General features: G+C 51.2%; 1 protein-coding gene across 9 annotated transcripts in view; it reads right to left on the reverse strand.

The window, feature by feature from the left end:
- MRVI1 (murine retrovirus integration site 1 homolog) overlaps window positions 1–13,334 on the reverse strand; it is a 118,339-nt gene that overhangs the window by 72,795 nt on the left and 32,210 nt on the right. For all 9 annotated transcript variants that reach the window (XR_004351068.1, XR_004351067.1, XM_032639994.1 and 6 more), the window contains exon 2: window positions 3,798–3,955. Coding sequence is in view for 7 of the 9 variants with exons in the window: in XM_032639994.1 (XP_032495885.1) it covers window positions 3,798–3,955 (158 nt within the window). In the remaining 2 variants the exon portion in view is untranslated. The remainder of the gene's footprint in view (window positions 1–3,797; window positions 3,956–13,334) is intronic.

Consider the following 13,334-nt stretch of genomic DNA (forward strand, 5'->3'; position numbering starts at 1 on the left):
ACACTGCCCCTGGGGCCTGGGGCCAAGCTTGGTGCCCCACGGTGAGGCAGAGGCAGGCTGGTATGTGTGCAGGGGAGGGGTGGGAGGGCGCTCTGAAGGCTGTCATGGCAGCAAAGTCTGGAGGAATCAGAGGCAGAGAGGCTCTGGGAAGATGCAAAAACTGCCGTCCTGCATCTGTGGGTCTTCACCCCACGACAGGCCATTGTGAGGGCAGAACTGAGGGAGAGTCAGGCTCCAGCACAGACCCACGGCACAGACCCACCCCAGGGGACTCTGGTTCAGCCGGTCTAGGTCGGTGGAGGAATCTGGGGTTAACAAGCTCCCCGGTGACTTACAGTATGCAGAATTTTGCCTGCCTTTGGAGGAAGGGACTTCCTGTGACCTGAGATCCCTTCTAGCTCTGATGGCCTGTCATTCTGGGGTCCCCTAATGTCCTAGGTTTCTGTCCTGACAGCTTCTATTCCTGCAAGAACCTCCTGGCTACAAGCTCTTCCCGTTAAGCTCCTCCCTGCTCAAGGGCCAACCCAGGAAACACTGCTCAGGACGCAGTCTCACACAGTGCGTTGTCAGGAGGCTTTATTTCTTTTTGGGTTTTGATTACAGCTTCTGATTAGGGTCCTAAAGGGTCTGCCTTTCTGTCTGCGTCTGTCTGTGTGAGTCTGTGTGTGTGTGAAAGTGTGTTTAGCATCCATGTGTGTGTGCGTGTGTGTGTATGCACGTGTACATGCAGAAAGAAAAACAGGATCTAGGCCTACAGCTTTTGTGTTTTTGTGTGAGAAGGCCTCAGCTAGTGCTCATGTCAGTGATGGGAAATGAGGGCTGGGGCCTGAGGAACCAGAAGTAGGGCTGGACCCCGGGGAGCCGTAAAGTCAGAAGGATGCTCTGTTCTTTGCCTGCTTCACAGAGTGGGAATTCACACAGTACTGGGAGTTCCAGCCAGCCCTCCTGGCCAACCCTGCTTCCATGGCCTCTGCTGCTCCCAGGGACTCAGGCTTCAGCCCCCGGAGGCTCTGGCCCAACTCACAAGGCCTGAACCTCCCCTGAGGCTGTGGCTGCCCGAGAAGCCCAATGTGGGTCATCTGATAGGTGCAGTAGAGGGAGATCCCCTTCACTGATGATGCCCGTGGGCTTCTGGAGAACTCAGGGGGGCCCAGTGCCTGTCAGTCGGGGCAGAGAATAAAATAATACTGAATCTGATGTGGCCTTCAGTCTGGGGTCTAACCTGCCCCAGCTCCATGGTCCCTCAGGCCAAAGAAGGTCCTCAAGGGTTGGGCTGAACAGACAAGAGTCCAGGAGGCAGCCACTAACACCTGCCCGGGGAAGAGACGAGGAACCAGAGGCACAGTAAAGTTAACAGACTCAGCATCACGTCTCTTGACCAGGATGTAGAGGAGCTGTGACTTGAGCCCAGCTTGGTCTCACTCCAGAGTCCACGTTCTTAAATCCTGTGCTAATGGCCCTCCCTCATAGGATCTGGGCATCCTGGCTCCAGCTCACCTGAGTTCCTCGTGGGTCCTTCTCCCACTGGATGCTGGCAATGCAGAGGCTATTGGGACCTGCGAACAGTCTCTTTATTATCTTGTCTTCCTTGAGCATTTGAAGGACCTTCAGAGACCATGAGGGCCCATGGTCTATAGTATAGAAGTCTGGTCCTGGTTCAAGGTCACAGGGAAAGTGAGCTTGTGGGGGCCCAGAATCTGGAGTTTCTGCTGCTCAGCTAGGGGTCTCTAACCCTCAGCTGTGTGGTGAGCTCATGGGGCCCTCCCCCTGCTTGGCCAGCCCTAGAAACTCACCCTCACCTCTGACCCAGTGAAGCTACACCTACGTGTGGTTTGAAGCCATGATGGTCAGAAAGGCCAGCGGGCTTTTGTGCTGTCTGGTTTTGTGTTTCTTGAGGAGAAGGTTTGAAGTGTCTTTTAATTAGAGAGGTTTGGAACCAAAAGGAACTGAACTCATTGTAAAAGGATCTCTTCACTGAGGGTGGAGTTACATCTTTGCCCATCTTTCATTTATTTATTTTTTAGGAACACTTATATTCTTGGGGAGCAGGCCATGGCAGCTGTTTGGGGGAGTTGCCCAGGATTCGGGAGCTAGATTTTGCATCAGAGTCCGGCTTAAGGGCACTATCATTGCGAGTAAAGTGGAAGCGGTCAGGGATGACCACAGCAAGAAGTGGTCCAGGGCTGGGAGGTGGGGATGCTAAGGGGACAGAACCTGGGAAAGTTGTGACCTGAGGATAGGGAGCCGTGACGTTTGAATCCAGATGTATTTTACTCTGTGTTGTCCTTCCCTTCTTTAAACTCCAAGCTTTCAGTAGACTAGGAAATTTTTTTTGTTGGTTAAACCTTACAGTACACTGTTGGCAACTCTTTGGGGGAACGGTCCACACGCAGTAAGGAACAGCAGCTGCAGGAAGGGGGCAATAGCAGAGCACACAGTTCGGGGAAGACTAGATGTCACCCGTGGAGAAGCAGAGGAACAGCTCAGAGCCACTGAAAGCAACTGGTAAGCAGCAACTACCGTAGCCCAGGACATTTCTGGGAGCGGGGCTCAATCAAGACCTGAGCTGGTGCCTGCAGCCAAAGGCATGGGGGCTTGGCTCGCTGTCATTTCGAAATTCAAGGGCTCTCCAAGGCTGCCAAGTTCTGCAACATCTCAATCCCATGAGCTCGGGATGTGGGGATACAAGAGGCCATTCTTTTCTAAGCGTTTATTATCTTAGTTCCCACAGTTATGATGTGTAAAGAAAACAAATGTCATCATAACATGAAACTATTCACTAAGAATCTGCCCACTTGTCAAATTAATGCTCACTCGTACAAGCTTCCCTCACTTAACAAGTGTCTATCCCACTGGCTCAGGGCAGATTGGAGAAGTGTCAGATACAACAGGATGATATAAGTTCAGTGCAAACCAACTGCAAAGTTCATGAAGTTCACAAAACCATGTCTGAGAACTTCACGTACAAGGTCTTAGACCAATGAGCAGCAGATGTAGCTGGACCAGTTAACGAATGGAGTCAGAATTGTGAGGATGATGGCAAGATGGGTTCTTCATGAGGGAATGATTTGAATATTGAGGGATTGAAAGAGGTCCTTAGGAAAATGAATGAACCCCTTAAATATTAAACAAACAGAATCTCTTAATGAAGGTGCTATAAAGTAAAATGTGAAGGTTGTGATAACACATGAAAAGCTCATTTTGTTGGCATAAAAAATATACCGATACCAAAGTCAACGCACTTGATTAAGATTCTTTGTTCATTCTAAAAATTAGCGTATAAGCTATATTTTGTAATATGTACAGCTAAAGATAACTTGTCTTCACCATTTCATTTGTACAATACAACCTCAATGAGCCCCTTTAATTCACTTTCATCATTTCCTTTTTTATAATAAAATCTCACTGAAACCCTTTTTCACTATTTACTGAGGAATTTTGACCTTCATTTCAAGTGGATTCACTTTAAGTGACCTGGTGCTTGTGCCCACGACCCTGATATATGAGGCCTTCCATGCTGACGGTCCTCCTCCGAGGCTCTCTCCATCCTAGGAGGGTGGTGTGACTTCCCAGGGGGCCTCAGTCAGACACAGCCTACAAGGTAGCACTCTCAGGATGTGTGGGGACCTTGGTCAATTCAAACGACCTTTGGGTATGTATTCCTCGGCGTGGAAGCCGCACACCTTCCCCAGGCCCACTGCAGCCTGCACAGGCTGTCAGCAAACCATGTGGCCTCAGCCCAGGGCGCTTGGCGTAGCCCGGGCCGGGGGAGCTGCAGGCAGGGGGGAGGCACTTACTTGGCCGGCCGGGCTCTGGGCTGCCTGCGGCTCTCCAGGGGGCTCCTCATCCTCAGGAATGTGGGGCATGGCAGCCTCCTGGTGGGAGTGGCTGCGCGTGCCCGGAACCTCCGCTGCGTCAGCCCCAAAGATGCTCCAGGAGGCCTGGGCTCCACAGGCTGAGGAGACGCCAAAAGGACAAGTCAAATCCACTCCCATCCCTGACCCATGCTGGGTCCCGTTTCCAGGTGCCACAAGCCGCGGAGAGAGCCTGCTTGAGTTTGCATCAACAAGGGCTAAAGAAGGCGAGCCAAGGGAGTTTGGAATTGCATTTCCTCCTGCTCCCTGGCTCCGTTTACAAAGTCAGAGGTGATCCAGAGATTTTGCATCTAATTTGGGCCATACAGTAAACACAGCGATCCCAGAAGGGAGAAGAGTGCTTCGAACTCCTCAAAGCCATAGCCGATGGAGGACACTCCATTGGGAGCCAGACTTGTATTTGTCAAACATGTGTTGAGCAGCTACTGGGTGCCAGGCACTATCCTAGGAGCATTACCGACATCACCTAAATTAATCCTCACAATGACCCCTGATGCAGGCATTACTATTCACATTTTATAGATGAGAGAACTGCTTCAGAGAGTAGAAGTCATTTGCCCAAATCATACAAAGAACGAAGCATTTGAATCCAGATCTCCCTGATTTGGAGGCCACTATACCACACAGCCTTGCTTGGCCAGGTGGGGGAGGAGGAAAGGATGGTGTCTCCCAACTTCCTGCCCCATGGCTCACCTCATGCCCTTCAGCAGCTCTTCTAACCCTCAGTACAGGGCTCTCTCACTTGAGGACAGCTCTCATTGGACCTGTCAGGCCTGCTAAAGTCATCAGTCTGGAGGCTCAGCCAGGGTGAGTCTCCTGTGCCTTGTGCAGTGCTTGCCCTCAGCAACCTTGGGTTGCTTCCCCAAAGCTACACTTAACCCTTCCCATGGGGTAAGGCCTGGCCGGGGTTGACTCCAGGCAGCATAATCTCATCCATCTTGCCTCAGTGACTGGCTCAGGGATGGACAATGGGTCCAGCCTAAGCCAATGAGCATGTGGCAATGCTCTGGGACCCAGGTGCTTTCTCTTGCTCCGGGTGGTGGAGTGTGCAGATGTGAGACCTGGTGCTGCAGACGCCAGTTTCCTTCCACGAGGAAGGTCAGACTGAGGAGAAATCTGACACACCCAGAGGAGAGCAGACCCAGGAGATCTGCAGAGAAACGGAGCTGGAGCCCTGATCAAAGCTCACCTGCAGCTGAAACTCTTTCTGAACTAGCCAGTTACAGAAACAATTAAGTCTCTTAGTGTTTAAGTCAGTTTGAACTGGGTTTACTTGTAACTACTAACTTGTAACTACTTGTACTAACTTGTAACTACGAACGACTGTTACTTCTAAGTACTAACTGTGCTTTCACACTTTCATGTTTCTTGCCAGTCAAGAGGTGTAGGACCAAAATCTCTCCAATAAACCTGAGCCAATGGGTCTGGCTCCTCTGCTTCCTCTTAGAAAAGGGGGCCAGTCATGTCAGGTCTCCATCTGGAGAGGCAGGAGAGCAGAAATAGTAGATAGAGCACAGGCTTTGGAACCAGATACCTAGATCTGAGTCTTCACTCTGCCACTCACTGGCTGTGTAGCCTTGAACGTTTGCTTCACCTCTGAGCCTTGGTTTCCTCGTCAGGGGAACAGAGATAAGAACGCCTCCCATGTGGGACTGTCCCTAGGATGAAAAGAGCACCCAGCATGGAGTAGGTGCTCCCAGAGGCTACCTGCAGCCCAGAAGGTCCAGAGGGCTCTGCCTGGGCTCTTCCCACCCCTAAACTCCTTTAGGTCCCCTGCCCTAGGGGGATGGATGACACCTCCAGGGACCCGAAAAATCAACAACCGGCCTGGTTCTGCAACTTCAGAGGTTCCTTGAAGGAGCTGCTCTGGGAGACAGCAGATGAAAGGCACCAGAGGCAGATGTCGTCCTCAGACCCTGCCCTCGGCTGCAGTCAGGGGGCTGCTGGGACACACACAGGGCAAATGGAGGACATTGCCATTTACTGAGTATCCACTATACCCTGGGTCCTATGCAGGATGCTGTCTGCTGGAGGCTGCAGGAGGAGAAGCCAGGAAGCCCTGCCATCGCCCAGGACACCAGGTGTTCTTCCTGTACCACAGAAATGGCTTGCAAAGGCCCTAGAGCCAGAGTGCTGTGGTGCAGCTCAGATGTGGCATCAGTCACAGCCCTGACAGACGCCCCCAGCTAACACACACCTCTTGACTGAGCTCCCTGAGGCAGGCAAGGGGTCTTATTGATCACAGATACCCAGAAGGTTCATCCAGAAATGCTTGTTGACTTGTATTTAAAGAACTGGAGAACTTTAGCCCCGGAGTTTTGGTCATTGTGACCACCATCTTGGCTTTTGTCATTCTCTGCGGTGGACAGGGAGCCCTATTCAGCTCTGAAACAGTTGGGGTGACCCCTGCTGGTCGGCTCAAGAAATCTCACTTCAAGAAGATGATCTGTGAGCAGAGTCATTCATTCCTTCACCACCAACACTCACACCTACTCTACCATAAAGATGATGAAAATGTGGTCTTGGCCCTCAAGGAACACGGAGTCCAATGGTGGGAGGAAGTTGGAAAACAAGATTAGGAGGTAAACACTTTGGAAGTGAGAAGCTGCAGGGTCCCAGAAAAGGGTCCCTAACTCCAGAAATTGGGACGAGTGGAATACAGTTTTAGGGAAGAGTCCACGCTAGAATGGTGTTTAGACTGAATCATGAACACTGAAATGCTGACTGAATTTCTCTGAACAGAATAGCTGGAGGCCTAGTGGAGGAGGTGAGACAGGAAGGTGGGTCATGGCCAAGAGGACAGATTTAACCTGGCTCTTGGGAATGAGAGCTCTGGGGCCAGGGCATGCTGTGCCTCCCAGCTCAGGTTGTTTCTGTATAAGTAAACTCAGCATCAGGTTTGCCCAAAGGTGAGCTCTGTGATTGATTACTATCACCTTGACTTGGATGTCAGCTGCAGTGACAACAGTGGTGCTGGGCAAAGCATATGGTAACAGAGTTTGAGGGTAGCAAAAGAATACCCACAAACCCCAATTCTACCAGAAAAGTGCACTACACATCCAAAGAAAACTCTTAAAATGATGTGTGATGTGTGTGCAGGTCTCCAGGCTGTCTTTTTTTTTTTTAATACTGTTTCATTTTATTTAAATTTATTTATTTTATTTATTTACTTTTGGCTGCATTGGGTTTTTGTTGCCGCACGTGGGCTTTCTCCAGTTGCGGCGAGCGGGGACTACTCTTCGTTGCGGTGTGTGTGCTTCTCATTGCAGTGGCTTCTCCTGTTGTGGAGCACGGGCTTTAGATGCGCGAGCTTCAGTAGTTGTGGCACGAGGGCTCAGTAGTTGTGGCACACGGGCTTAGTTGCTCCACGGCATGTGGGATCTTCCCGGACCAGGGCTCAAACCCATGTCCCCTGCATTGGCAGGTGGATTCTTAACCTCTGCACCACCAGGGAAGTCCATCCAGGCTGTCTTAATAGGAGTATGGTTTCCAAAACAGGGAAGCTGACAGTTCTACTTTTCTTTTATGTCTTAATCTACATGAAGTGTATTGTGCTCTGCATGCTAAGAGGGATTCAGATGATCTGGGGCATGTTCAAAAGAGGAGAAGCAGGGGCTTCCCTGGTGGCGCAGTGGTTGAGAGTCCGCCTGTCGATGCAGGGGACACGGGTTCGTGTCCCAGTCTGGGAAGATCCCACATGACGCGGAGCGGCTGGGCCCATGAGCCATACCCGCTGAGCCTGCGTGTCCAGAGCCTGTGCTCCTCGACGGGAGAGGCCACAACAGTGAGAGGCCAGCGTACTGCCAAAAAAAAAGGGGAAGCAGGACAAGAATTTGTGTTTAAAGAACTAAAGACCTTTAGCCTGGAAAAGAGAAGGTACAGGAAGAAATAAAACCTCTTTGCAGATATTTGAAAGCCATTCATGTAATTCTATTGTCCCCAAAGGGTAGATGCATGGCCAATGACTGAAAGGTGAGATCAAGGCAAGGGAAAACTTTCTAGTGGTTGGAACCATCTGAAAATGAAATGGGCTACTCTTTAAGGTAATGAGCTCCCCATTCCTGGGAGAGTTTCATCAAAGGCTGGGGCAAGGGTCATAGGATTCCTAACCCACTTCAGGGGCCTTTTCCAACCCTGGGAGTACCTGAAATCCTGATCTCCTCCTAATCACAACAAACCACAGATTTGAGGGCCCCATCCCATAGGATTCTAGGACCATGGAATTCCAAAGTCGCATCAGAAATACCTCCACTTCCTTTCCTTCACCTCCTGCTCTTCAAGAAAGACCTTGAGTCAGTCCCTGGGTCAGAAAGCAAAGTAAAACAGAAACGAATTAAGTCAGACAAGCACTAAGAGGTGTCAGCTACTGCAGGATAAAGCAGAGTGGAGGCTGGCTGAGGTCCCACCCTTGACAAGATGGAACCCCAAGCTCCTCAGGGGGAACCCCAGCAGCCCCACCCTCCCAGGCCATTCCCACGCTGTTCCGGCCCCATCGCTTTCTCTCCCATCCATTATTGTAAACTCGCTGCTTAAAATAGCAAGGTAAAAGCAGAGTCCCTCCCCCAGGGTGACATCTGGGCTCCTCTGGAGCTCGTGGGCACGTGGACCTCGCATCCATCACAGCAAAGTTTTGAATATAGTCTCCAGGAAGTGGTGATCTAGAGCAACGACCCAAAAAAGGAGAAAATATTTAGTGATGTTTGGTCTCTGAGCCGCTCCTTCTTTAACCCATTTTCAGGGCCCTTCTTGCTGCCTCTCCAGCTTGGTCAGCAAAGGGTTAGGTGGGTCATTGCCAAGAGCCATCAGCCCTTTGGACTCTACTCTTTCTGCCCCCAGCCAGTGCTTAACTATACAGCTCGGCCTATTTTACAGGAAGGAAAACTGAGGTGCAGAGAAGTGAAGCAACTTGACTGGTCCAGCTACCTTTGTTCCCGGCACAAATTATCAAAGCCTCTGCTGGAATAACTATCCAATGATTTGTGTCACCAAAAAGGCCAAAAGCCTCTAAACCACATTTAAATATTTTTATCTGTCCCTGGTTATTCATTAAAGAAAGCAAACTAATATACTTTTATTCCTTTTTATTCATCGGATATTTCTAGGTCGCCTACTGAATATCGGACACTATGTGAGGTGCATTTCAGATGCTATCTTGTTTATTATTCCCATTTTATATATTAAGGAACTAAGGATCAGAGAGCTGCAACAACTTGCTCAAGACCACACAGCTAATAAGTGGCAGGCCAAGGATTATAACCCAGGCTAGTTTGATTCAAGGCCCCTCATCTCTCCCCTCTTCTACTCTGTCCCCTCCACCAGGAGTTCTGCTAGTGTGTAGCAGCTGAACACCACATGGGTTCTCGCTGTCCTGCAGGGGAGAGTTGGAGTGTGCGTTCCCAGAGGGGATAAGATAGTGGTGGGGCAGGGGAGAGGAAGCAGCAGGTTGTGAGGCTAGGGGTTTTACAGGGACAAAAGAGCGGGCCCACTGTCAGGGGCTGCATGATCCCCACTATGTAGGGTGGCAAGCGCACACATTCATCCATCCATTGGTCTGTGGGTCCATGTGTTCAACCACTCAACTTCTTAATCTTCTATTTATACAACTGTCCATTAGTTTTTCCATCCAACCTTTCACCCCAGAAAGGCCCACACTTGTTAGGTGAGTAGCAGAGACTCTGCCCCTGGGAATAGCTGCTGTAGGACCCTGTGGGCTGTGGGGAGAGGGCAGGAGGGGGCTGTTCTGATAGAGCAGCCGTAAAGCACAGGCATGCCCATCCACAACGGCAGAACACCTCCACCCTGCCCATCTCAGTCATGGAGGAGGGTGGCTTCCTGTGGGGCTGCCTACGTGCCAGCAGGCACAGGGGCCAACACTAAGAGTCATGACCTCTCAAGTGCCTTTACACCCCCTTTGGTGCTCTCAGCAAGCCTTGAGGTGGATAGTGTAAGTACTATTATTCTTAGCATTATGATTAGTCTCATTTTACAGATGAGGAAACAGAGGCCCAAAGACTTGCCCTAAGTCGCATCACCCATGAGTGGCAGTGCTGGAAGTCAACCACAGGTCAGTCTGACTCCCCAGTTCCCTGCAGGGCCAAGTCCACTAGCTCATGGGTGGCATTCTTGGTAAGCAGTGGCCTCTTACAGTGGCCCCTGGGATGCCTCTCCCAGAGCCTTGTGACCAGTCCAGAAGAGACCAAACCCCGCTCTGAAACCACAGTGTCCCAGGAGCACAGCCTGCAAACTGAGTGGCTCTCATGTTCCCTCTGTTAAGCTTTGGGTGTCGGAAGAGCCAGAGGCCCTTCTGGGAAATAATGAGTTAACCTAGACTCCACTGACCTTTCTGGAGTGACTCAGAATTCTCAGAAGGGAGGGGTTTTTTTTGTTCTTCCAGCTTTGAATTTTTGCTTTCATTTTAGCAGCACAAAGAATTTGAAAGAGATTAAGTTGCTATTAATACCACTGGTCTCTCTCTAGATGAAGAATTCGATGGAGGGAATTGTTTGGGGTGGCTGCACACACATCCCTCTCAGTCCCTCTGCAAACTCAGAGGATGACAAGGAGGACACTGGAGAAGGGCCAGTCCTACCCCTGCTCCCATCTGACAAGCCCAGACAGGGGCAGGGACTTGACCAAAGCCACACCTGTGAGTGAGGAGCAGCCAGAGAAGGTCCCAGAACCCTGCCCCCCAGCCCCACTTCATATGTCAGCCTTCTGGCCTCTTATTTTGAAAGGTTTGCTTTTAGTAAATAATAAGCTGATGTGTCCATGCTGTGAAAGCAGGCATCCCTTGGCAGTGCCTCTGATCTTGGGTGTGTGAAGATGTTCCCAGCTCCCTGTGTCCACCCCAGGCAGCACTGGATACACCTGGAAAATCTCCCTGGGCATCAGAGATCAGCTCAAAGTGCTAAGAGGTGCCTCTGTGGGTTCCTAGACCTGGCCAACTGCGGAGCTGAGTCCTGTACCCCACAAGTGAGTCCAAGTTGGGGTCTCCCTCACAATAGCCCTATCTTGCTTCCTAACCTTGAGATGCTGTGAGAGGGCTCTGGACCTTGGCAGACTGGGTTCTAATTCTCCCTCTGCCTCTTTCTTGCTGGATTAGTCTCCTCTTGGCCTCAGTTTCCTCATCTGTAAAATGGAGGCAATAGTACATACATTTTAAAGTTGTTGTAAGGATTAAATTAGGAAATACACACAGGGTGCTACACAGACTCTCCCCTCAATGAGTTCCTTTCCTATTCTCTGAATCGGGCAGCTGAGTTCTCTGAGCCACAGCATCACCAAAACCCAACCAAGGCCCAGAGAGTTTGGTGTTCATCCTGGGTGGCAGGGTTCTTGGCTTTGTTTCTGGCAAGTTAAGGAGGCAGAGTCCTGGCCTGGCCAGGGCTTCTCCTCTGTACTGACAATCAGATAAAAGACCATCAGACATAATTGGAATCAAACCCACCAGGGGCCATTCACTCTGCTGTCGGGCAACCAGTGGCTGCAGTGGTGGGTTTACAGAAACAGCATGCAGTACTGTGGTCAGCCCCAGGTCTGCACTGTGGTCATCCAAGCTCTGTGCAGTGGTCAGTCCTGGGTCTACGCTCAGCTCTATGATGTGGCCTGTCCCAGATCTGTGCTGTGGTCAGTCCTGAGTCTATCTGGTTCCAAAGACCCTGACCTTTCTGCCACCCCTGTGCTGACTCCCAAAGCACAGAGGCTGTCGTTCTGCAAGGGAGCGATGAAACCTAACGAGACCTGGTGCAAGTGCTCAGGCTGCACTGGATAAACGGGAGAATGGATGGCTGAAGGGGGCACAGTCCTCGGCATGTCAGTGGGAGCCCCAAGTTTCCATCCTGAAAGCAGATTTGGATTGAAAGGAGGAGTGGAGAACAAGGGTGGGGTGTAGAAGGGTAGAAGGAAGGGGACTTGGGGGCAACAGAGAGGGGAGGATGAGGGACCGGAAGGGACCCCCTCAATGACCTCTCCCTGTCACCACAACCCTTCTGGTCCAGCGGCTGGGAGTACAGGGGCTGCGGCCCAGCGGTGCTTCGGCAAGGAGTCCCTGAGCACTCCCGACACTCTGGCCTGGAGTCTGCACTCTGGCCATGCTCTCCAGTCCCAAGGGTCTCTCATGGGCTCTTTTGGCTGGGGGTGCCTTCCTCCCCTGATTCAGCACCCATTCTAGCCCCGAGGGTGAGTCCGCATCTGCTGAGACCTGCGCCAGGGCCACATCCAAGAGGGGAGGCCGGGTCAGCCCCAGAGGAAGGGTACAGGGGTGTGCACGAGGCTCGGCTGGTGGGGGACGTGCAGGGTCTACTCAAGATAGGTGGCACGTCTGGAATCCTAACAGACTCCTTGCTTCCCCTCACATCTCCTTTCCCCCACTGCCCTTCCCCTCGGGCAAACAGGGAGGCCATTCTGTGCTCACTGCCCGGGAGGGGGGCTGGGGGCAGTTGTAGCAGCGGGAGATAGAGGAAAGGGAGTCTATCTCTGCCTTATATATCACAAAGAACTAGCTCTGAGGGAAACAGGAAGGGCTCAGTGCACAGAAAAAAGGATTTGGGCAAAAACATCCTAAGTAATGGTAAATCTCCCCCCAACCCAAGACTAGTAAAGATTATGGGGCAAAGGAAAGACAGGAAAAGTGGAGAGAAAGCAGTGAGAGGGTAGACTCTGGTGAGTCCCTGAGAATGGGGCCTGTGCCCTGCTTCCCTGGGGAAGTGGGAAAAGATCCCCAAATCTGAGAGCAGGGAGGTCTTGGGCCCCATTTCCCAGACAGAACCCAGAGGAGAAGACCCCAGAGAGAGGAAATGGCTATTTGATATGACTTGATAGATGAGGCCTTTAGCCATCCTCACAGCGGGTAGGGTGGGGTGCACAGGGCGGAGAACACAATCATTTCTGTGCACCTAGGAGCAGACAGTTGCTAGACCTGAAGTTGCCTTGAAAAGGCAGGTTCAGAAGTTACCTACTAAGCAAGGACTGACAGAAACAGGAGGATCACCTTGTCAAATGATGGGCGCCCTCCTCACCCCGACTCTCTGGCACTCAGGAAGCCCCTTGGATCTTAGATGCCACTCTGGAAGAAGGGGAGGGTTGGAGAAACCCTGAAATGCCTGGGATCCATGTTCCACACCCCCTGAAAAGTGGTCAAGTCACAGCGAGAGCTCTATCCACCCCCAGCCCCGGCCTCATCCAGGACAGGAAGTAAGCCAGAACATCTCCCCAGCTTTCCTCTCCAGCTTACTCACTTTAGCAATTCTTTTTTTAAAAACTAAGTCCACTTGAAAAAATTTTTTTTTCTTCTTGGAAATATGTGCAATTGCTTAATCGGAGGCAGTTCAAAGGCACAGGGAACAGCAGAAAAGTATCTGAGCCCCCCTTTGAGCTCCCAGGAGAAATAAATCTCTCCCAGTTCTCTTTGTTCCAGGCCACCCAGCAGCCTCTTCCCTGAGTCACTCACTCCAGGGTGAC

This window comes from Phocoena sinus, chromosome 8 (genome assembly GCF_008692025.1).
Source record: "Phocoena sinus isolate mPhoSin1 chromosome 8, mPhoSin1.pri, whole genome shotgun sequence".
Taxonomy (NCBI): domain Eukaryota; kingdom Metazoa; phylum Chordata; class Mammalia; order Artiodactyla; family Phocoenidae; genus Phocoena; species Phocoena sinus.